General features: G+C 36.7%; 1 protein-coding gene across 2 annotated transcripts in view; it reads right to left on the bottom strand.

Annotated features, from left to right (window-relative positions):
- The window catches only part of PLS1 (plastin 1), a 103,032-nt gene that overhangs the window by 50,709 nt on the left and 29,247 nt on the right, over positions 1-23,076 (bottom strand). For both annotated transcript variants that reach the window (XM_090275570.1, XM_090275574.1), the window contains exon 2: positions 4,578-4,683. In XM_090275570.1, the coding sequence (XP_090131696.1) occupies positions 4,578-4,647 (70 nt within the window). In that variant the 5' untranslated portion in view covers positions 4,648-4,683. The remainder of the gene's footprint in view (positions 1-4,577; positions 4,684-23,076) is intronic.

Below are 23,076 nucleotides of genomic sequence, written 5' to 3'. Positions count from 1 at the left end.
AAATTACAAGCTGTCAAATATCAGTGGTGTCCTGACTGGTGTGGCACAGTTGCTTGGGTGTTATTCCTCAAAGCAAAAGATTGCTGGTTTGATTCCTGTCAGGGCACATGCCTAGGTTGCTAATTTGGTTCTGGGTGGGGGCACATGCAAGAAGAAACAAAGAGATGTTTCTCTCCCTCTCTTTCTCCCTCTCTTCCCCTCTCTCTCTAAAAAAAATATAATAATAAGTAAAATATTTTTTAAAAAGAAAAGAAAAGAAAAAACATCAATTGTACTATGTTGGAGAGGTACACTGAGATAGCTGTTTGGGAGGTTCACAGGCAGATAGAACCTTTCAGGTTTGTTTCCCAAGTGGCAGAAACCTTTTCTCCTGTACCTGAACTGTACAAGGTATTCTATACACTTTATGAAACAAAATCATATTTAAATGGATGTTTTCCCCATAGGAATATCATAGGTATTTTAAGTGCATATAGTACAAACATTGCTTTGACAAATGAAAAACGCAGGTTTAGCGCATGACTAATAGGTTGTTTCAAAGAACTCAGTATTGGGAAGTCTCAGGTATCTAAAAGAATTACAGCAGCAATGGCCATGGGGGGCCTCCACCTAGCCTTTAACTTCTCCACAGAATTTACAAAATGGATCTGCTGAACCCACACTTTGTATAAACCATGTGCATGTAAAATACACATAAGGCATTTCTGATCTACATTTCACCCCGGTGGCAGTTCTGTTTCGTGTGTTAATAATTCACTGCTTCTTCATAATGTATTTATGATACCATTATGTAGGCTGACTCATGTTTGATGTCATTTTGAGATTAAGTGTTCAAGAAATAATTTCACACCTGTATTTGGACTTTTAGAAATAGGTGTCCTGGCATTTTCATGCCATCACTGAGATGCCCTCCCCTGGGTTTTTCCTAGAGACTGCATATCACTTGTTGACACAGAACAAAAGTGACACAAAATACTTCTGCCCAGAGTTGGCAACAGAGCTCTGGGTTGTTTGGTGAGTTGCCTGGATCCGCCTTATACGGGCTCTTATAGCTCGTTTGGTAATAGTTGCTTTGGTTCCTGTATTTCTTTTTCCTCTCAGTAAAAGAGCTGCAATTCATGATAAAAACAGAAATTTTTCTTTTAAAGTTCCATGCACAAGCTTTATAGTTAATACTACTCAGAACATTAAAAATTTCTAAATTGGAATCTACCAATAACCAAAATATTGCTGTATCTCAAAAGTTGGTTAGAAAGCTAAATTGCTTGATATTGCAATAATTAATACTGTTTTCTTTGAATTCAGACCAAAATTCATCATTTAGTATATCACCATATACTCATTATTTAGTATATCACCAGTTCAGAATTGTTTCCTATAAGTCTGACATAGAAAAATAGACTAGACTGTTGTACTCCTATACCAGCACTGTGGTAGGAAATATTTAAAAATAAACAAGGTAAGAGGAAAAGTGCTTAACCACCATGCTAAAATAACAAGGACAGTTAAAAGTTAGGGCTCCAAAGACAGAAAGATGTGTGTGCTTAAATCCCAGCTCCATCCCTACGACCTCTGTGGTTTGGGTTGATGTGACAAGAAATAATAAATACCACTTTATAAGCATATATTCTGTGCCAAGATTTGTTAAGAACTTACCTTATCTCATGAAATCCTAATCCTTACATCTTGAATTAGTTAATAACTCTATTCTAATTTTTTAAATAAGGAAATCAAGGCTTACAGATTAAATAGCCATAAAAATCACATTTTCAAAAGAAACAAGACTTTCCTACAACTCAACAACAACAACAAAAAAGCAACTGATTTAAAAATGGGCAAAGACACGGATATATAAAGTACAGCACAGGAAGTATAGTCAACGATATTGTAATAACCATGTATAGTGCCAGGTGGAAACTAGAGATATCAGGGGAAATACTTTGTAAAGTATATGACTGTCTAAACACCATGCTGTACACCTGAAACTAAAATAAAATAATACTGACTATAAACTATAATTGAAAAATAAAAATTAAAAATGGTCAAAGGACTTTAGATATTTCTCCAAAGAAGATACACAAATGGCCAATAGCACATGAAAAGATGCTCAACATCACTAATTATTATGGAAATGCAAATCAAAACCACAATTAGATACCGCTTCACACTCATGGGGGGTGGCTATTGTATTAAAAACAAAACAGAACACAAAATAACAAATGTTGGCAAGAATTTGAAGAAACTGGAACCCTTTTGCATTGCTGGTGGGAACATAAAATAGTACAGCCACCCTGGAAAGCAGTACATTGTTTCCTCAAAAAATTCAACATAAAATTACCATATGATTCATCAATACCACTTCTGAGTATATCCAAAATAACTAAAAGCAGAGACTTGAAAAGATATTTGCACACCCATGTTCATAGCAACATCATTCACAAAAGCCAAATGGTAGGAAAAACTCAAGTGTCCATGGATAGATGAATGGATAAGCAAAATGTGGTTCAGACACACAACAGAATATAATTCAGCCTTAAAAAGTAAGGAAAGGATGACATCATGTGCTTTGACATAGATGAACGTTGAAGACATTATGCTCAGTGAAATAAGCCAGTCACAAGAAAACAAATATGATTCACAGAGGCAGAGAGTAGAATGGTAGTAGTGCTGTTGGGGAGAGGGAGATGGGAGTTAGAATTTAGTGGGTATAGTGACAATATAGTGACCAATGAAAACATTCTAAAGATCAATGGCAGTGACAAGTATGTAACAATGTGAATGGACCTAATGTCACTGAACTGTACACTAAATGGTAAATTTTATGTCTATCTTACCACAATAAAAAAAAAAAAAAGACAAGTATTTTAATCCCCTACTTCTCCATAGAAACCCCTAAATATTCCATCTAGTTAGGTTAGATGGGCATGTACTGCTGCCTCTAAGAAAAGTTTGTTGGTACTAATAAGTAGAGGGATTGCTGAATTTATGCATAGCAATTTATCTTGTAAATAAAGTAAGCAAGTACATATGCAGCTACTGTTAACACTTTCTCTGATACAGAGCAAATTATCCTGCTGTCAGAATTGTTCCAGGATTATTTAGTTCAAAATAACATCAAATAAATATTATATGTCTGTGAGTCATAGAGATTAAAGTTGGTGTGCTAAACAAAGCAAATAGATTACTAACTCACTTATTTTACTAAGACCTAGGTAGCACTTTTATTCAAACTACCAAAGTACACCTATAAAGTAACAGAAATGCCAAATTAAAGAGGTAAATTTTCATTACCTCCTCTATTTAAATGCTCAAAATGAGCAGAATATCCCAATAATTACTTGATTTCTATCTTGAAAAGACTCTGGGCACTGTATACAATACCCCATACAATGATTTTTTAGAACTCATAACAAGATCAAGGCATTCACTGTGAGCCTAATTCAGCCACCATGAAGACTGTCTTCAGAAGGATTGAGTTATTCTGGAGTTGGCTATACAGGGAGAAGGGGAAGGGCCTAGAGATTTGTAGACCTCACTTCATTTCATAGCAATAATTTATAAGTCACAAGCTTCCTGAGAGCTTTTTCTTTTTAAAGAGCTTTATTTTTTTAACCATAAATCTTTTGTCTTTGTATCGATCTCTAAAATTCATTCTGCATTGTATTTCAACTACATTAGTTTTTGTCATTATTCACTAGGTCTGTGAGAAGGCGAGGCACAAAACTGTGCTTATTATATCCTCCCTAGTCTACCATCTGACTCTGTTTTCCATGGACTGCACTAGAGAAGAAGCCTGCTGAGGAAGGGGCTAGGGTGCTGGCATCAGCATCCCAGTCTACTGACTTTTCAGCTTTCAGGGGGCTCCCCTTTCACTTGCATGCATTTGCCAACTAGAGCAAAATATGGTTATTCATATTCTCCTTGTTCGTCACAGGTTTCTAAGAGCAAAGTACAGAAGAATCACAATCCAATAGAGTATGAGAAAATATTTTTGGAAGAAAAATACAAAGCTGTGAGAATGCTAACATCGTCAAGACAAAACATTGAATGACTTTAAAAAGTGACAGAAGAAAAATAAGACAACTTTTAAAAACAACACTAAGAATTTTTTAATTATTCATGAGGGAAAAGGAAAATAAGCCATATGGCCTTTAAAAAGAATATGAAGACTTTAAAATCTTCTGCAAAGTCAAAAAGCACTATTGTTAATGACAAACACATAAAGGCCAGAGTTCAGTTTATAGACAAGGAAGTGTCTCTATATTTTTTCTCTGTAATGAGGATATCATGTAAGCATATTCAATTACACTGTCATTCATTAACCTGGATTATTCTTTGCAAAGAAATAATCAAAAGAATTCAAGGTACAATTGTCCTAGAAATTCAAGCCCAGTTTCAATTTCTCTTTCAGGAAGAAAAAGAACCTAGTGAAATCTAGATAGAAAAAAAAAAAAAAGAAAGAAAGAAATCTTGGGGTAAATGGGTCATGGTAGAAGCAATAAAAGGTATTGTCCCATTCCTGGAAGACTGATATCAAGCAGAAGAGTAACATCACATTTAGTTTTTCTCAAACATACCTATTTTATTAAATGCTTCTTGTAGCTCCTCCAGCTCCTCTCGAGAAATGGTAGTGGTACTGTTTTCCATCTTTGGACAGGAAAGACTACCTTCAGGTTTTTATATCTAAAAAAAAAAAAAAGCAAGGTTATAAAAAAAGCCCATTAGAAACATTTATCTAAGCATTACAGAGTACACAGGTAGTAAAATACCTAGAAGAAATCACCTGAGAGATCTGGCTGACAAGGAACAAATAGAAATAGATCCCCTGGTAAGAAACACCTGTTTTTCACACCCTGTGCTATTTAAGAACCTGCATAAGTTTCATTTACATTTTACCTTGCTATTTTAGTAAAATATGCATTTCAAGTTTGAGGAAAGTGTAGCATTTGTAAATGTAAAGGTAGAGATCAGAAAGTAAAATTTGAACATGTAAACAATGTCCACAAATAGAATCAAATAAGAAACATCTGACATCTGGAGATGGAGCTTGTGGCTTTAATGTTCAGCCATTGCCACCAACTCTCCCTTTCCTTGTGTGGGTCCCTCACTCTGAGCAAGTGATACAAACTAAAAGAAAAAAATCATGTAAAACTGGGTTGTAAGAAAAGCAAACAGTAGAAAGTAATTGGTAACACATGCCCCAAAGAGAAAATTAGTGCTGGTGGTATAGCAGTGAGCATAGCTGCCTTCCAAAACAGAAAATTAAAATTATTCATAATTCCACTATCCAGAAACTCATATCACTTTATTATTCATATCTATCTGTTTTACTTTTCAAGTACACATGTACCTTTTTAAGGAGTGAAAATTATGAGTATACATTATAATTTTTTATACTAATGCACTGTATGTTTCCATGTTCTTTATGAGAACAATGTTTAATGGTCACATATTACTATATCATAAGTTATTTGGTAAATCTTTAGTTTCATAGTATTTCTAGTGCTTTCAATATTTCATTATAAACAATGCTGAACTATGATGCTTATAAATATTTGTACATAACCATGTTTATTCTGTAAAGTAAATATTTCAATGTGGAATCACATTTTTAAGGCTTCTGATATGTATCAGGGCAACTCATTTTTTAAATGACTAGGTCGGCCTATTTAATGTAAAGTTAAAGATGAAAACATATTGTGTTCCACTTACATACACCTAATTACATTATAAATACATATTTCAGAAAATAAGTAAAAAAATGAATGTGTATAAAGGGACAAGAAGTAAAGCTAAGTGGGAAATTATCTTTTTTTAAAGAAGGTTACTTTACTTTATTTTTCTTTTATTTATCTGTTTTAGAGAGAGGGAAAAGGAGAAAGAGAGGGAGAGAAACATCACTGTGCGGTTACCTCTCACGTGCCCTCAACTGGGGATCTGGCATACAACCTAGTCATGTGCCCTGACTGGGAATCGAACCAGCGACACTTGGTTCTCCGGCCGACGCTCAATCCACTGAGCCACAGCAGCCAGGTGGAAAATTCTCTTTTTTATACACTTATATCTGGATAGTAGGCTCAACATCATCTCTGAACATTTGTAACTTTTCATGGAAATAACATCATTTTAAGAAAATTGATGTATTTAAAAATTTCACTCATTTAAAATCATTAAATTGTTTGAAGCCCTCTAAGGGTATGGCTCATTTGTCATTTGTAATCTGGATGCCAACTTGTTTAGTGTTTTCGGTGTTCTTTCAAAATGACAGATTTCAATCTCTTACAATTATTCTGGGCCTAGTTCTAATTAAATGTGTAATTAAATATTTTTGTGTTGAAATATATATACCATTGCCCACTATTTGATTCTAAACTTTCTTTTTTAATCTGAAAAACTCACATCACTGGAGTAGGGAAAAAAGGTAAACAGAATTCATCTTACTCCCTAGATGCAGTTTCTCACATCTTAGCACTAAACAACCACAATTTATGGAATTCTCACTTTTAAAATATTTTACTATATTTAAATCCACTAACAGGCAAAGTTATTTTCTATTGAAAGAGGTTAAGGTCCTTTTAGGATTTTCAAACAGTCCCCCAGGTCTGCAAAATGCTAATTCTGTTGATGGTGACTTTGAACTCTGTGGTTTTGGTTCTCCTGCGTACCTTTCCCATACTCAAAATAGTTTCTATCCCTTGCCTCAAGCTTTTAAAATAGTCCAATTTTAGCATTTGCAGTCCATAGAAAGTTTGCAAATTAAGGGCCCTTGATAGACCTTATATTTGAAATGATAAACATACCTGGGGTTCCATTCTTTGTTCATTCAAGCCTATTCAAATTTACATCATTTGTTAATTACATTAAACTTTTTTATTCTCCCATAATCAGGCAAAGCCGGCACATAAATTTATTGACAAATCAATTTACCCATGCAATATTATGTTTCTCATTAATTTAACTTTGTTTTTATAAGTATAAAGAAGTTGCTTTGAGTCCTTTGGTATTTAAGTGAAAAAAATACAAAAATAAAAGAATAATCTTCAAGGTATACTCTTAAAAAAACAAAGCAAGGTGCAGAAGTGTATGTATGATTGGGCATAAGGAAGCTATATCAGGTGTATGTTTATAAAACATTTTTGGAAGGATACGAGAAAAAGGTTAATGCTGATTGCCTCTCCAGGAGAAATGAGGGATTGGAGGCAGAGTGGGTAGCGACTTAGTTTTCAGTATATACTTTTTTCTTCATTTAAAAAATACAAGACTACTAAAATTAACTGAAAACAATACACTGAATTGTAGTAAAACACTGAAAAAATTAAAATAAATACTAGTGGTCTGAAGGTACATGTTATTGAATGCTGATAATGATAAGCTTAATATATGAGGTCTGTCCAGAAAAAGTTCAACCATTGTTAATATAAAAAGAATGGTTTGCATGACATCAGTATAACCTGGCAGCCAAGGAGAGTGGGCTGGAATGCACATGCATGAACAATGACTTCACTGTACTAGTTAGTGGGGGCAGTGGATGCTGTTGAGTGAGCATGTGTACTGTGTGACTGTCGTATTCAAATTGACGGAGTGAGTAGAGCAACAAGTCTGCATCAAATTTTGGATTAAGCTTGAATATTCCTCTGCAGAAACTATTTGGATGATTCAGAAGGTCACAGCTATGGGAAACCAGTGATTGGCAGCTTCATGACAACAACACTCCCACTCATGCATCACATCTCATGCAGAGCTTTTTGGCGAAACATCAAATCACCCAGGTGACTCAGTCCCACTACAGCCCACATTTGGCACCCTACAATTCTGGCTTTTCACAAAACTAAAATCACCTTTGAAAGGGAAGAGATTTCAGACCATCAATTAAATTCAAGAAAATATGAGGGAGCAACTAATGGTGATTCCAACAACGGATTTTGCATTGTTTTGAACAGTGGCAGAGACACTGGGAGAACTGTGTGAGGTCCCAAGGTGCCTACTTTGAAGGGGACTGAGGCATCCTTGTCCTATGTACAGTGTTTCTTGTATCTTGTATCTTCTTCAATAAATGTCTCTTTTTCCTATTACATATATGTTACAATTTTAAATAGGAACATATTCATTACAAAGCAAAATACTGTGGTTAAAATAGTGAAATCATTTACAGCTTTCCACAAAGGCATAAAGAGTTAGCATTAAAGTCATTCATGGAAAATATGTTGCCTCTTTTACAAGTATAGACTCATGCATAAATATATAATATCAATAGTTGTCTGAGTTGTTGCAAAGTTGTGATAATGTTATAATTCCTCAGAAACTAAGTACAGTATAGGCATTTTTACATAGCACAATGAACTTATTGCAACATATTCTGTTGGCTAAGAAAATACAGTAGTTTGCTTTAGTGTATAAAAGAGAGTTATAGTTACATGATCCCCAAATGCATTGCTTCATATGATATCTTTCAATTTAAAAAAATGTTTGTTATAATAAAATAGCACTGACTTTTTAAAACTTTATGGAAGAGAATGTATTTCATCAACAATTTTCAAAATAGTATGTAACATCTTACAAGAAAAGCTCAATGACCCTACTATAACTAGTAACAGAGTATTTTTTTTCTTACTAGACCCACACTTAGATGTTTAGTGTGCTCTTGCACTGTCCTAAGTACTTTGTGTCCATTCTCATTTAATCCTCATCACTCACATATAGGTGCTGTCCTCATTTTGGGTAATTGAGAAAGGGATGCTTCATGGGATGAAGTGGCTTTCTCAAGGTCTCAAAGTGAATAACTCTCTCACATAATAAGTCTAATAGCTAAGCTGTGTCAGAAATCCAACTCTGTCTCATTCCTGCCTCTAGCTAGGTATCCCAAATGCTCTGCAGTACCCCAAATATAATCTGGCACCAAGCCATATAAACACATAAATATGTATTTGTATAATAATCATACAAGTCGCAAAATATATGAAGCACAGATTATTATATACTTGTGAAATAAGAATTTGCATTTTAAAAGCAATTTGTCTCTGTAAAATTCTTTGTAAAGTTTTGAGTAAAAACTCTAGCTAGATCAACTCATTTTTCTCAAGCACCTTACTTGAAATTCCTGAAACACTTTAGAAAACACTAGAATTTACTTGGCAATTTTAGAAATGAAGAACCCATCACCTAATCAGTACCCAAACACTGGGCGTTGAAGAATACACACTTGGATGTCTGAGACATACACCTTCTTAAGACAACTCAGAAGGGCACAGTTTTCAAAAATCAGACCCAAAAGATGCCGCCCAGAGACAGCCAGTATCACTGACCAGACCCACCAACAGGGCAGGCTATGCTGAATTCTGTAGACAGATATATCTTCCCATGGATTTTCTTTTTCTTTTTTTTAAAGATTTTATTTATTTATTTTTGGAGAGAGACAGGGAGGGAGAAGGAGAGGGAGAGAAACACCAATGTGTGATAGACACATCGATAGATTGCCTCTCGCACACCCCCAACTGGGGACCTGGCCCACAACCCAGGCGTGTGCCCTCTGGGAATTGAACCAGCAACCTTTTGGTTTGCAAGCTGGCACTCAATCCACTGAGCCACACCTGCCAGAGCCATATGTTTCTTCAATAACTCCAACACTGCTTTCCTCCGCTGCTTTTTTTTTTTTTTAGCCCATATCATTTTAACTGAAGCCTTTTTTCACCAATGAAAGCTTTTCTCCCCGTCTCCTAATCCTCAAGTGTACCTTGACAAAATTAAATGTATATTTGGAAAGTAAAGGAAGTATATTAAAAAAAAATGAACTTTTCAATTTAGATGAAATTGATCTGGTCTTTTATCTTCCCTCCAATTTCTAACTTCCTTGAGACTTTAAAAGCCTTACCAAAATTAGCACAAGCAGTCCTTTACTGTTGGCAGGATCTGAAGTCTTTGGAACAGTTTCAGAGAAAAGGCATTAGGAACTGCCCTGGCACCAAGATTTTGATGTCTTTCTAAAGCTCCCAACTATGAGGGACCAAAGCTGTTCTTTGTTTCTTGGGTGTTCTTGGTTTTTTTGGTTTTTTTAGTTTAGGTTTTATTTTTTTTTACATTATTTAATAGCGTTTTTATTGTATTTTTTCCATTATCATTTAACCCCCTTATACTGCCCCCCCCCCAGCTGTTTTCATTTGGTACCTTTTGACTTCCTGGCTGTTCCGTTTTGCCTCCTACCACTGTGGCCTTAGACAGGGTCACCTGAGATTCTCAGTTTTCGAGGCAGCCACTGACTCAGGTCAGGCATCCTCCAAAAATTATGTTCTTCCCTTACTCCTTCCTCTCTCTAGTAATATAAAAAAAATGGCAAATATTACTGATGGCTTTCAATGGGCCTGGAAGTATGCTAATCTCACCCACGGGAGCTCACTATGTAATTATCTGTTCTTCTACTGATTAAATAAGCATCCTCCCTGAAAAATGTAAATTAGGCCTACAGAGACCAGGTAACCTGTCCAAGGAAGATAGACAAAAGAAGAGATTGAAAATCAAATGTTTCTAGACTTCCGGCCAAGATGGAGGCTTAGACGGACACGCTAGGTCTCCCTCTACAACTAGAGAGGAATACAACCACGTCAAAACAAAGGATAACTAGAAATTCCAGAAAATAAAACTACACGGAAGCCCAACATTTGAAGTTATAAACCAGCGGTGCCATTTGGGCAGGTAAGAGTTAAAGAGGACAGAGCTGTTTGCGATCGCACCTGAGACCCAGGCGGGGCGACAAGAAATCCCGGCTGCGGGTGGGCCCCTGGCAGTGCGCGACTCCAGCGCTGGGGAGAGCAGCCACCGCATCGCCTTGAACAGTGAGGCCCAGGGGGGCGGGAGGACGGATCCCGGTCTCCTAGCTGAATAACTGTGTGAATCCATCTTGGACCCCCGCCCCCAAAGAAAGAAAGCACCACAGGGCTGCGAAATAGGTCGCAGGCAGGCGCCGGGTCGCTGATTTGTGACGCGTACACAGGCACTGCCCCCGACAGCCGGCCCAAGAAAACAAAATGTATCTGTCAAAATGAGGCAGACAACTATAGAAATCCCGGTGGCACAGCTCACCAGACAACAGATAGAGAACCTGACAGATGAACAGATAAGAAACCTGTCAGAGGCTCAGTTCTGGGCCATTGTTATCAGGTGGCTTACAGAATTCACAAAAGAGCAGGAAAAAGATAAGAAAGAAGTGAAAAACTTTCATAACGAAAGGAACAAAACCGCATACGAGACAGAAGGTGAGGAAAACAAATCCAGAGTTCATTTCAACAAACTGGAATATGGAGAAGGAACAAGCAGTCAACCAATGCAGCGAGAGGAAATGGGAAGCAACAATGAGAGGATCAGAAACCTCTGGGACAGCTATAAAAGGCCCAACATAAGAATCATTGGTTTGCCAGAGAGTGAGGAAGATGAACTAGAACTTGAAAAATTGAGTGAAAATATAATAAAGGAGAACTTCCCAGACTTGGGGAAGGGAATAGACTTGCAGGTCCAGGAAGCAAGGAGAGTTCCCAAGAGACTGGACCCAAGGAGAACCACTCCAAGACACATTATAATCAAAATGTCAAAAATTAAAGATAAAGAGAGAATCTTAAAAGCAGCAAGAGAGAAGAAAAGAATTATGTACAAAGGGGTCCCAATTAGACTATCAGCTGACTTCTCAAGGGAAACCCTACAGGCAAGAAGAGACTGGCAAGAAATATTCAAAGTAATGAAAATCCAAAACCTACAACCACGAATACTCTATCCAGCGAAATTGTCATTCAGAATAGAAGGACAGAGAAAGTGTTTCCAGGACAAAATAAAACTGAAAGAGTTCATTAGATCCAAACCACTGTTATATGAGATGTTAAAGGGACTGGTTTAAAAAACAGAAGCTAGGGAGATGAAACAAAGGCAAACTAAATAGGCAACGAGAGTGGAAAAGGAACTGTGGGTACGGGAAGCATATTGGGGGGAGGTCAACAGGGAGGGGGAGTGGGGAGAGGGAGGGAGATGATATAGGAATTGGGGATCAGGGTAGGAGGGAATGGAATAGACGGAGAGAGGTTGGGAGAAACTGTATGCACAACTAATGGACATAATCTAAAAGGGGGGGACAACTGGAGGGAGGGGGGCCACCGGGTGGAGGGGAGCAGAGGGAAGGGAAATTGGCACAAATGTAATATTTTAATCAATAAAACACATTAAATCTGAAAAAAAAAAAAAAAAAAAAAAAAAGAAAATCAAATGTTTCTAGTGCCCAGGCTCTTAAATTCTACATATGGCTAAATTAACATTGCTATTCTCTCAGTGCAAGCATCACAGTTTGGTGGGGGGGGGGGGGTTGTTTTATTGTTTGTTTGTTTGTTTTCTGGCTGTATTTTAAAGGAATTTTTTTTGTCAATTATAGTTGACATTCAGTAATATTTTGTATTAGTTTCAGGTGTACAGCACAGGGGTTAGACAATCATATCCTTTAAAAAGTGTTCCCCTGATATTTCCAGTACCCATCTGGTACCATACATAGTTATTACAATATTATCGACTATATTTCCTGTGCCGCACTTTACATCCCCATGATGATTTTGTAACTGCCAATTTGTACTTCTAATCCCTTTCACCTTTTACACCCAGCTCCCTAATCCCCCTTCCCCCTGACAAGCATCAGTCTGTTCTCTGTATCAGAGTCTGTTTCTGGTTTATTTTGTTCTTTAGATTCCACATATGAGTGAAATCATATGGTATATGTCTTTCTCTGTCTGACTTATTTCACTTATCATAATACCATCTAGGTCCATCATGTTGTTTCAAATGATAAAATTTCATTTTTTTTTTTATGGTCGAATAATATCTCACTGTAAATGTGTACCACATCTTCTTTATCCAATCATCTATTGATGGGCACTTAAGACGCTTTCAGTATCTTGGCTATTGTAAATAATGCTGCAATGAACACATGGGCACATATATCTTTTTGAATTAATACTTTGGTGTTCTTTGGATAAATACCCAAGAGAGGTATTGCTAGGTCATAATGTAGTTCTTTTTTAATTTTTTGAGGACCCCCCCCCCCACACACACTGTTTTCCATAATGGCAGCACCAATTTACAATCCTACCCACAGTGTATGAGGGTTCCCTCTTCTCTACATCATCAGTAATACTTGTTTGTAGCCATTCTGACAGGTGTGCGGCAATATCTCAATGAGGTTTTGATTTGCATTTCTCTGATGATTAGTGACATTGAGCATCTGTTCGTATATCTACTGGCCCTCTGTATGTCCTCCTTGGGGAAATGTCTATTCAGGTCCTCTGGCCATTTTTTAATTGGACTGTTTGGTTTGTGGGAGGGCTGGTGTTAATTTGCATTTCTTTGTAAATTTTAGATATTCACCCCTTATCAGATCTATATTTGGGAAATATATTCTTTAATTCTATAGTAGATTTTATGTTTTGTTGATGATTTTCTTTGCTGTCCAAAAACTTTTTAGTTTGATGTAACCCCATTTGTTTTTCTCCTGTTTCCCCAAAGATACATATCATAAAAATATATTACTAAGATCAAAGTCAAACAGTTTACTATTTTTTTCTTCTAGTTTTATGGTTTCAGGTTTTACATTTAAGTCTTTAATCTATTTTAAGTTTATTCTTGTATATGGTGTAAGAAGGTGGTCTAGTTTCATTTTTTTTAAAGTATCCCAACACCAATAATTGAATAGGCTGTCTTTACCGTGTCATATATTCTTGCCTCTTTTATAATAGAATAATTGACTATATAGGCAAGGGTTCATCTCTGGGCTCTCCATTTTGTTCCACTGATCTATGTGTCTGTTATTATGCCAGTACTATGCTGTTTTGATTACTATAGCTTTGCAGCATAGTTTGATATCAGGTAGCATGATATCTCCAACTTTGTTCTTTCTTCTCAAGATTGGTGTGATTATTCAAGGTCTTTTGTGGTTCCATATAAATTTTAGAATTATTTGTTCTACTTCTGTGAAAAATGCCATTGGTACATATATATTTTTTTTAATTTTTATTTATTTATTTATTTATTTATTTATTTATTTATTTATAGAGAGAGAAGAGAGGGAGGGAGAAAAAAGAGGGAGAGAAACATCTATGCAAGAGAGAAAGATTGATCATTACTTCTTGGTAATGCCCCAACCGGGGACTGACACTGCAACCCAAGCATGTGCCCTGACCGAGTATGGAACTGGCAACCATTCGCTTTGCAGGATGATGCCCAACCAATTAAGCCACACTGGTCAGGGTGCCATTCATATATTGATAGGAATTGCATTGAAACCATAGATTGCTTTGGGTAATATAGACATTTTAATGATTTTAATTTTTTCTATCCATGAGCATGGTATATGCTTTCATTTATTTGTATCTTCTTCAATTTCTTCCCACAAAGCCTTATAACTTTCCAAGTACAAGTCTTTTACCTCCTTGATTAAGTTTATTCCTAGGTACTTTTTGATACAATTGTAAATGAAATTGTTTTCTTAATTTCTCTGATATTGTCATTGGTGTGTAAAATGTAACTGATTCCTGAATTAAAAGTTTTGTATTCTACTATTTTACTGAATTCACTTATCAGTCTACTAGGTTTTTGGTGGACTCTTTAGGGTTCTCTATAGTATCATGTCATCTGTAAATAATGACAGTTTTATTTCTTCCTTTCTAATTTGCATGCCTTCTCTTTCCTTTTTTCTTGTTGTCCTCTTGCTATGGCTAGGCCTTCAAGTACTATATTGGTTAACAGTGGTGAAAGTGGCATCTCTGCCTTGTTTCTGATCATAAGAAACATGCTTTTAGCTTTTCCCCATTGATATGATAGTAACTGGGGGTCTGTCATAAATGGCCTTTATTATGTTGAAGTATGCTCCCTTCATCCTCACTTTGTTGACAGTTTTTATCATAAATGAATGCTGGATTTTGTCAAATGCTTTTTCTGCACCTATTGATATGATCATATAATTTTTACCTGCCATTTTGTTTCTGTGCTGTATCATTTTAATTGATTTAATTATATTGAACCAACCTCCAATCCTAGGAATAAATCCCACTTGATCATGGTGTATGGTCTTTTTAATGTACTACTGAATTCAATTTGCCAGTATTTTGCTGAGGGTTTTTGTATCTATGTTCATTAGGGATATTGGCCTATAGTCTTCTTTTTCAAATTAGGCAATCAGGTAATGCTGGCCTTATAAAGTAAGCTTGGGAGTCTTCCCTCCTCTTCATTCTTTGTTAATAGTTTCAGAAGGAAAGGCATTAATTCTTCTTTGAATGCTTCATAAAATTCACCTGTGAAGCCCTCTGGTCCAGGACTTTTTTGTGTGTGTGGGGGGGGCTGTTTGATTACTAATTCAATTTTGAATTTCACTAGTAGTAACAGGTCTGTTTATACGTTCTGCTTCTGCTTGATTCTACATTGGAAGACAGCCTGTTTTTAGGAGTATCTCAATTTCTTCCAGATTGTCCAATTTTTGGCATAGTTCGTAGTATTTTCTTATAATCTTTGGTATTTCTGTGGTGTCACTTGTCACTCTCCTCTTTGATACTATATGATTTCATTTATGCAAGTCCTCTCTTTTCTGTTTTTTCTGGTTAAATATTTATCAATCTTGTTTATCCAAAGAATCAGCTGTAGTTTTCATTGATCTTCTGTATTTTATTTTAGATTCAAGTTCATTTATTTCCGGTTTGATCTTTACTACTTCTTTCCTTCTGCTAACTTACAGCTTTGGTTATTATTCTTTTTCTAGTTCCTTTGGGTATAAGGTTAGGTTGTTTGAGATTTTGCTTGCTTCTTGAGGTAGGCCTCGATTGCTATGAGTGTCCTCTTAGGACTACTTTCACTGTGAGCCTTGACTGCTGTTGGCACATCAGCAGGTGGAACTGACCCTCAGGCTGACTGGCTGTGAGGACTACCCATGACCACAGCATATAAGCTGCAGTGTAGGGGCTGACCCCATGGGGCAGGGTTCCCCCCGGTGGGGCCTGATGCCTGCAGAGACAGCCATTTGGGTGTGTCACTTGTGGAACTAATTGGGTAGTGTTCAGTTGTGGTCTGAAGCTGGTGACCAGGTGCGTTTGTTCTGGGCCTCTTGGGGAGGGCCCCTGGGCAGGCCAAGGGTAGCCGCTCCCTATGACTTGCCAGGGGCTACCTGGTAGGAGCTACAAAGTGATCCACAGTTGGTAGCTGCCTGTGCTGGGCCTGGAGATGTGTGGGAGAGGCCACACTGTGAACCAAAGCCAGCTGCTACCAGTACTGGGCCTGGGACAACTCAGCAAAAGGTACAGGGCATTTCCAGGCCTGCCACCGCCTACTGCCCATTGTTCCTCTGGTCTATGTATCAGTACCACACCACCTTGATTACTGTTGCATTGTAGTATGTTTTGAAATCAAGAAGTGTGACACCTCCAACTTTGTCCTTTTTTCCAAGATTGCTCTAGCTACTTGATATCCCTTGAGATCCCATGTGAATTTTTTGAAATTTTTTCCTGTTTCTGTAAAAATACCCTATAACTGTTCTTAATCTTTGTTCTTAGATGCAGTTAAATTACTTAGAAAGAGTTTGATCTTGCAGGTCTTGCTTTGAAGTTTTGTTAGGCAGAACCAGAGTAGAATTTAGACTAGGGCTGTGGTTCTCAACACAAGATGATTACATCCTCCCCAGAGGACATCTGGCAATGTCTGGAGACATTTCTGACTATAATGACTGAGGAGACATACTGGCATCTAGTGTATTGAGGCCAGAACACCCTACAATGCACAACAGATCTCCTTACAACAAAGAATTATGCAGTCAAATTTCTACAGTGTTCTGATTGAGAAACCATGCTCTAGGGGCTAATTATTCCCCATTATTAATGCAGGATGGCTCTGAGTATTCTACCCAATACACTGTAAATTATTACCTTTTATTTAGCCTGGCTGATGGTTTGAGTGCCAAGCATTGTTCTTTTTAATCTTCTCAGGTGGTTCTTCTCAGTCTCAAGGTAGTTTCCTCACACACATGTGCTGATCAGAATTCTGCTGAATACTTGAGGGGCACCCTCTGCAGATCTGTGGAATTTTCTCTGCGCAGTTCTCTTTCCTCCAGGAGTATATACTGTGAACTCTAGCTGCCTTTGTCTCCCCACATTCTCAGGTCGGAAGCCCTTCTACCCACAGGCACCTTCCTAGGCTGCAGTGAGAAAACCTTCTCAAAACTGCAGATGAGGCCCTTGGGGAGCTCATCTTGTTTCCTTCCTGACTCTCGAAGCTCACTGCCCCTTGTTGCCTGACTTCCAGTTTTTTTAAAATTTGAAAACCATCTTATATATTATGTCCAATTTTGTCTTTTGGTTTTGGGTTATTTCAGGCAGGAGAGCAAATTCATTTTGGCCAGAAACCAAAGTTTAAACTACATTTAAACTTTTTTATGTTTATAAGTTAGAAAGTACTTTATGCTCACTATAAAAATCTGGAACTACTGCAATACTTCAGAGGTACTCTTCTGGACTTTTTCAATTTACAGATATTCATATATCATATACTTAGATGCATGTGTAATTTTTTAAATGGAGTTGTACCATAGATTTTAAATATTATTTTAATACTACATAGAATGGAAAAGGCAAATGAAAACAATGACCTAACATCTTAAACTCACCAGGTTGCTATAAATGAAATAAATGATACATAGTTAAGTAGTACTAATACTACTACCGAATTGCATAGTAATAAGTTTTGTTGAGACCTGAAAACATACAAAAATGATGAAAAGTGCTGGAGGGGATATAAGAAATCAGAAACTCTTGTTGCCACATTGTTCTCCCAAGTGGTATATCTGTAAGAGGTGAAGACATGCATATTCTATGACCCTCAATTACACTTCTGGGAATTTATCCCAGAGAAACTCCTATACAAATACAGGGGTAAGCAAAAGTAGGTTTACAGTTGCTCATATGGAAAATACAATAATAAATAAATAAATAAATAAATAATAACAGAATATACTCTGTGTTTCACGTACTCACCTATATACCGAAATATAGGTAAAAAGCACAGTATTGTTACAGGATCAAAAAGTTGTAAACAATCTGAATGTCCACTATCAGAAGATTAGATAATTATAATAATATTCATTTCATGAATTATTGCACAAACATTAAAATAAAGTAGATACCTGTATTGATGTGAGAAAATCTTGGAAATGTATGTTAAATGAGAACAATGTACAGCAGATATCATCTGTAAAAATTTTAAAGCATTACAGTAGTTCTCTATGTTACTAATGGAACTGTTCATGGAAAATATAGAAACATCGGTGGGAAAAGTAATTAACACGTGCCAATTTCAGGGCTATCGGCAAGGGAAGGGATTAAAATAGGGACAGGCTTTCAATCATATCTCTAGTGTTCTGTTTCTTACAGAAAATAAAGAGTTGATATATAAAATAAATGGCAAATTGCTGACACTTTTTAAATCTAGGAGATAAAATATAAGTATCCATTATATTATTCTCACTGCTTTTTCATATTTCATTATTTTATAATTAAAACTATGATAAAAAGCTTAAACAAATAAATTACATTAGGGCACATCTTGCAACAGCATACAATGGTCCTTCTTTCCATAATGCATTTTACTTAACTATCTTCTTCATTTGGCTTTAAGAAAATATAGCAGAAAGCCTATTTTTAAAGTAAATTATGTAGTACAGTCCAACCTCAGCTCTTGAGTGACTTGGTTCTCGAACAATTCAGTTCTAGACCAAGTTGTTCATGGGGAAAAAATGTCTGTTGTCTAACAAAACTTCAGGTCTCAATTCGCTACCCCACAACCCTTTCATGCTGACACCTGTATGATCAGTCACGTGTCTCTCAGGCAACAAACAAAGGAAATTCGGTTTTCAAACAAATCGCTTCTCAACTGTTTTCAGGAGCAAGCTAAATTGGAGAACCGAGGTTCTGCTCTAACTCCCCTAAATTAGCATTTCAATCTGGAAATACAAAGGAAGGCTTATGTGTTTTGAAATTTGTGTTTAGGCTTAAATAAAAAGCACCTGGAATGAAAGCCTAAATAATTAACAGGGGCTAACACAGCCAACCAGCCTGGACACAGAAATGCACAAATACAAAACAGTACTTTTTTTTACAGTTGATGTGATTCTATGTGCCGAGCACTTCATATAAATTATTTTTAATCCTTAAAAAAAAAAAAAAAAAGCCTAATTGTAGTAGTTAAATCTATTGTCACTGATAAAGAAACTCAAGCTCATTAAGGTTAGGTAATGTGCCCCATACCACCCAGTTGCTAGTAAGTACTAGAGTCATATAACTCAAACAATGGTGTCAAGGTCCATGTTGTCACTGCTCCATGTAAGGGTAGGCCCCGAAGGTACTATGGACTTGCCACGATGGTATTTAATTGTTCTGCTTTAGAATTAGTCTGACCCTGCCCAACTTTCACAATCTTAGAAAATTTTGCTTTTGTTAATTTCAGAATCTTAAAATAATATTAACTGGCTGATACAATGTTTTTGTACATTTTAATGTGATAGGGTTTATTTTCCTTTAAGTCTGTTTATTCAGTTGATATCAGTGTCTCAAGGCAAATTCACTAGGGTTTTATTCTTAGTTAATAATCATGACCTAAAGTTTGGGAAATAAAAAATAACTTTGAAACTGATTCTTCATGGTGGCCCAAAACCAAAGACTAAGGAAGACCACCATGATATTGCAAGGAACACATGCCATTATCCAGAGAAGTAAGTTCCACTCTTAAGTGCTTTCTAATTTATAAAGCACTTTGCCTGTTTTATCACATTTGACTCTTACATCAACTCAGTGAATTAAGCAGAACTAAAAATATAGCCCTGTCCAGGTGGCTCAGTTGGTTAGAGTGTCTTCCCGTGTACATTAAAAGACCGCAGGTTCAATGCCCAGTCGGGAGCATACCTAGGTTGCAGGTTCCATCCCCAGTCGGGGTGCAAATGGGAGGCAACTGATCAATGTTTCTCTCACATAGATCTTTCTCTCTTCCTCTCTCTCTCCCCCTCCCTTTCTCCCTTCCTCTTTCTCTAAAATCAATAAAAAACCATATCCTCAGGTGAGGATAAAAAAAAAAAAAAAGAACTGAAAATACAAATTTTCTATTATAATAGCATTATGTTTCCTCATATTATTTCATTCCCAGTCTACACACGAAGAAACAGACTCCAAGAGCTCAGCCTACAGAGCCTACGGCACCCACTGCTAAATACCAAAGCTGCTACAATTTTCAATGTGCCTGAGTTCTAGTGTTCCCCATTCCTTTCCATAGTCCACACTGACTCTTAAATGTTCAAGAGCAATGAAGACATGAAATAGGTTGACAAGACAACCAAGGAATCATCTTTCCACACGATATTTAAGGAAGAGATCTGGGCCTCTTTTATGTAGATGGTGAAATTAGATGGTTTGAGGTTTACAAAACAATTTTCCACATGGTTTTTAACTTTCCTAAATCTATATTTAAAGTCATATTCTCCCTTTTTTAATAATTAAAATCTTACTTATTTACTTACTACATTCAACAAGAATTATCATCCATAAGCAAGATAATGTCATGAGCATGTAAACTAGCAGGAATAAGCAGGGGTTTTTCAAGGGTATAGTATTAAGTATTACTAATACTACTACTGATTTTCAAAATAAATACTATAGAGATGAAAACATACAAATATGATGAAAATCAGGTTAGAAAGTAAACAGAAATTTAGATAAATATGTTATATTTGAAGTGCCTGTACTTCCTATATGGCATTGATTCTAAAGGTCTTTTGATTTTAGCCTTCTTGATAAAAAGTTACAAACCCTCTACACAGAGAAAAATGCACAAGATCTGAATTTTACATATGATTTCAGGGAGTTTGTGGGTGCACACCCCACCCTCAAGCCACCAACATGGACCTTTCAGAAGCCTACAGGCTCCAGGTTATGAACTCCAGCCTCAGGTTTTCCAAAAGTTCCTTTGGGAAGAAAACATTTAAAAAGAATTTTCTTGGAGAACATGCTCTCAACATCAGTCTTCCACTTTTTCGGTGGAAAATAATCAGTTAACCATCAAGGACTGCTGATGTAAAACTAAGCAACAGCCCTGGCCAGGTGGCTCGGTTAGTTGGAGCATTGTCCTTGTACACAAAAAGGTCGTGGGTTCAGTTCTCAGTCAGGGCACATACCCAGGTTGCCAATTCAATCTTCCCAGTTGGGGTGCATACGGGAGGCAATCGACTGATGTCTCTTACATCGAAATTTCTCTCTCTCTCTCTCACTTTTTCCCTCCTTCTTCCTCTCTCCTCCTTCCCTCCTTCCCACTTTCTCTCTCTCTCTTGCCCTTCCCCTCTCTCTAAGATCAATAAAAAACCATAGTCTCAGGTGAGGATTAAACAAAACTGAGTAATAAAAAACTGTGCCTTATAAAAGGCAAACATGTACACATAAAAACATGAATCATGTCTCATAAATGTACAAACAGAATTGTGTGGAAGAAAAAAAGAAGAGGCAAATACAGTAGTCCCTCTCTATACCGTGGTTCACTTATTGCAACCTCACTGTATCGCGGGATTTTTTAAAATATTATATTTAATGATTTATCGCGGATTTTCCGCTATATCGTGGGATTTTGCGGTACTGTATACATATGTTGTTAAAGTTACGTAGGTTTAAGAGTGTAGAAGAAATCTAAGGTTCTTACTTCATGGGGGGGGGGGGGGGAACGAGAACATAATACCCACAATAAGTGAGGGAATACTGTACTTCAAAATGGGTCTGACAAAGATTTCCCTAAGAGGGTAGTGTTTTAAGCTGGCTGACCCTTGAAGAGTAAGGAGACTTGAAGTTGTGGTGTGGGTGTAACAGATGTTTCTAAAAAAAAAAAAAAAAAAAAAAATCTTGACTCACATTTCTGAAAATTATCCCTCTTAGAAAAGACTTCCAAGCTTTAAGAATTACTTACTTATGAGTTAATAGGCATGCAGCAGTCAAAAAATAGATAAAAAACTAAATGGGCACTGTTGCGGTGGCTCAGTTGGTTGGTGCGTTCTCCCATAACCCAAAGGTTGCTGGTTCAATTCACTGTCAGGGCACATTCCTAGGTTACGGGATGGACCCTTGGTCTAGGCGCATAGGGGAGGCAACAGGTCAATGTTTCTCTCGCACATCGATGTTTTTCTCTCTCCCTTCCTTTTTCTCTAAAAGCCATGAAAATATGCCCTCAGGTGAGGATATAAAAACAAAAACAAAAAACTAAATGGGGTAAAAATCCAGATAAAAACCTTAAACGTTATCTAGTCCAATCCCCTCTGTTTACAGATGAGGAAACCGAGGCCACACCCTTGTGAGGCCATATCTCATGTACTCAGAAGACAACACAGTCACCAATAACAATGGTCTCCACCCAAGTGCAGATGTAAATATTAGGAATAAATACTAGGGAATACAAATAGATTTATAAATAGCTAACATATGTATTTTCACTAGCATCCTAATTTGGTCCTTTTCACAAATGATCCCATGTCACAAACAGTTCAAGTGATACTCCAGAAGAGGAGAGGCCACAAAGCAGGGGCTGCATAGCGAGCTGTCATCCCTTTGGTCACTTCCTGCATTTGACATCCTGAAGTTTATGTATACATACCTGGTGGAGTAAATTAATGGGTTATATAATCAAGCTTATATCAAACCTATCTTCACCAAATGGCCAAGTAGCTTTAAAAGACGCCTGCAACAAAACAGGGTACTGAAAATATGCTATAAGCATAAGAAAATGGCAGAGCTTAGTATGAGTCTCCACCAGCTATGTTAGAAAATAAATCAGGGGTAAATATGACCACAAGTTGGATATACAATTCAAAATTACCAAGACTATCAAATTATAGCTTTACAGAGTCATTGAAAATGAACATTGCCCTGCATATACATTGTCCCATGAGGCATGAGTTAAGGATATTATAAAATCCATCTAACTAACAGCACATTTTTGCTGGTGAAAAAAAAAAAAGCATCTCTTCTACTTTGCAAGACTGAGAATTGAGTTAGAAAC

This window comes from Furipterus horrens, unplaced genomic scaffold (assembly GCF_987537825.1).
Source record: "Furipterus horrens unplaced genomic scaffold, mFurHor1.1.pri manual_scaffold_1, whole genome shotgun sequence".
In the NCBI taxonomy this organism is placed as follows: domain Eukaryota; kingdom Metazoa; phylum Chordata; class Mammalia; order Chiroptera; family Furipteridae; genus Furipterus; species Furipterus horrens.
This window is presented reverse-complemented; position numbering and strand designations above follow the sequence as displayed.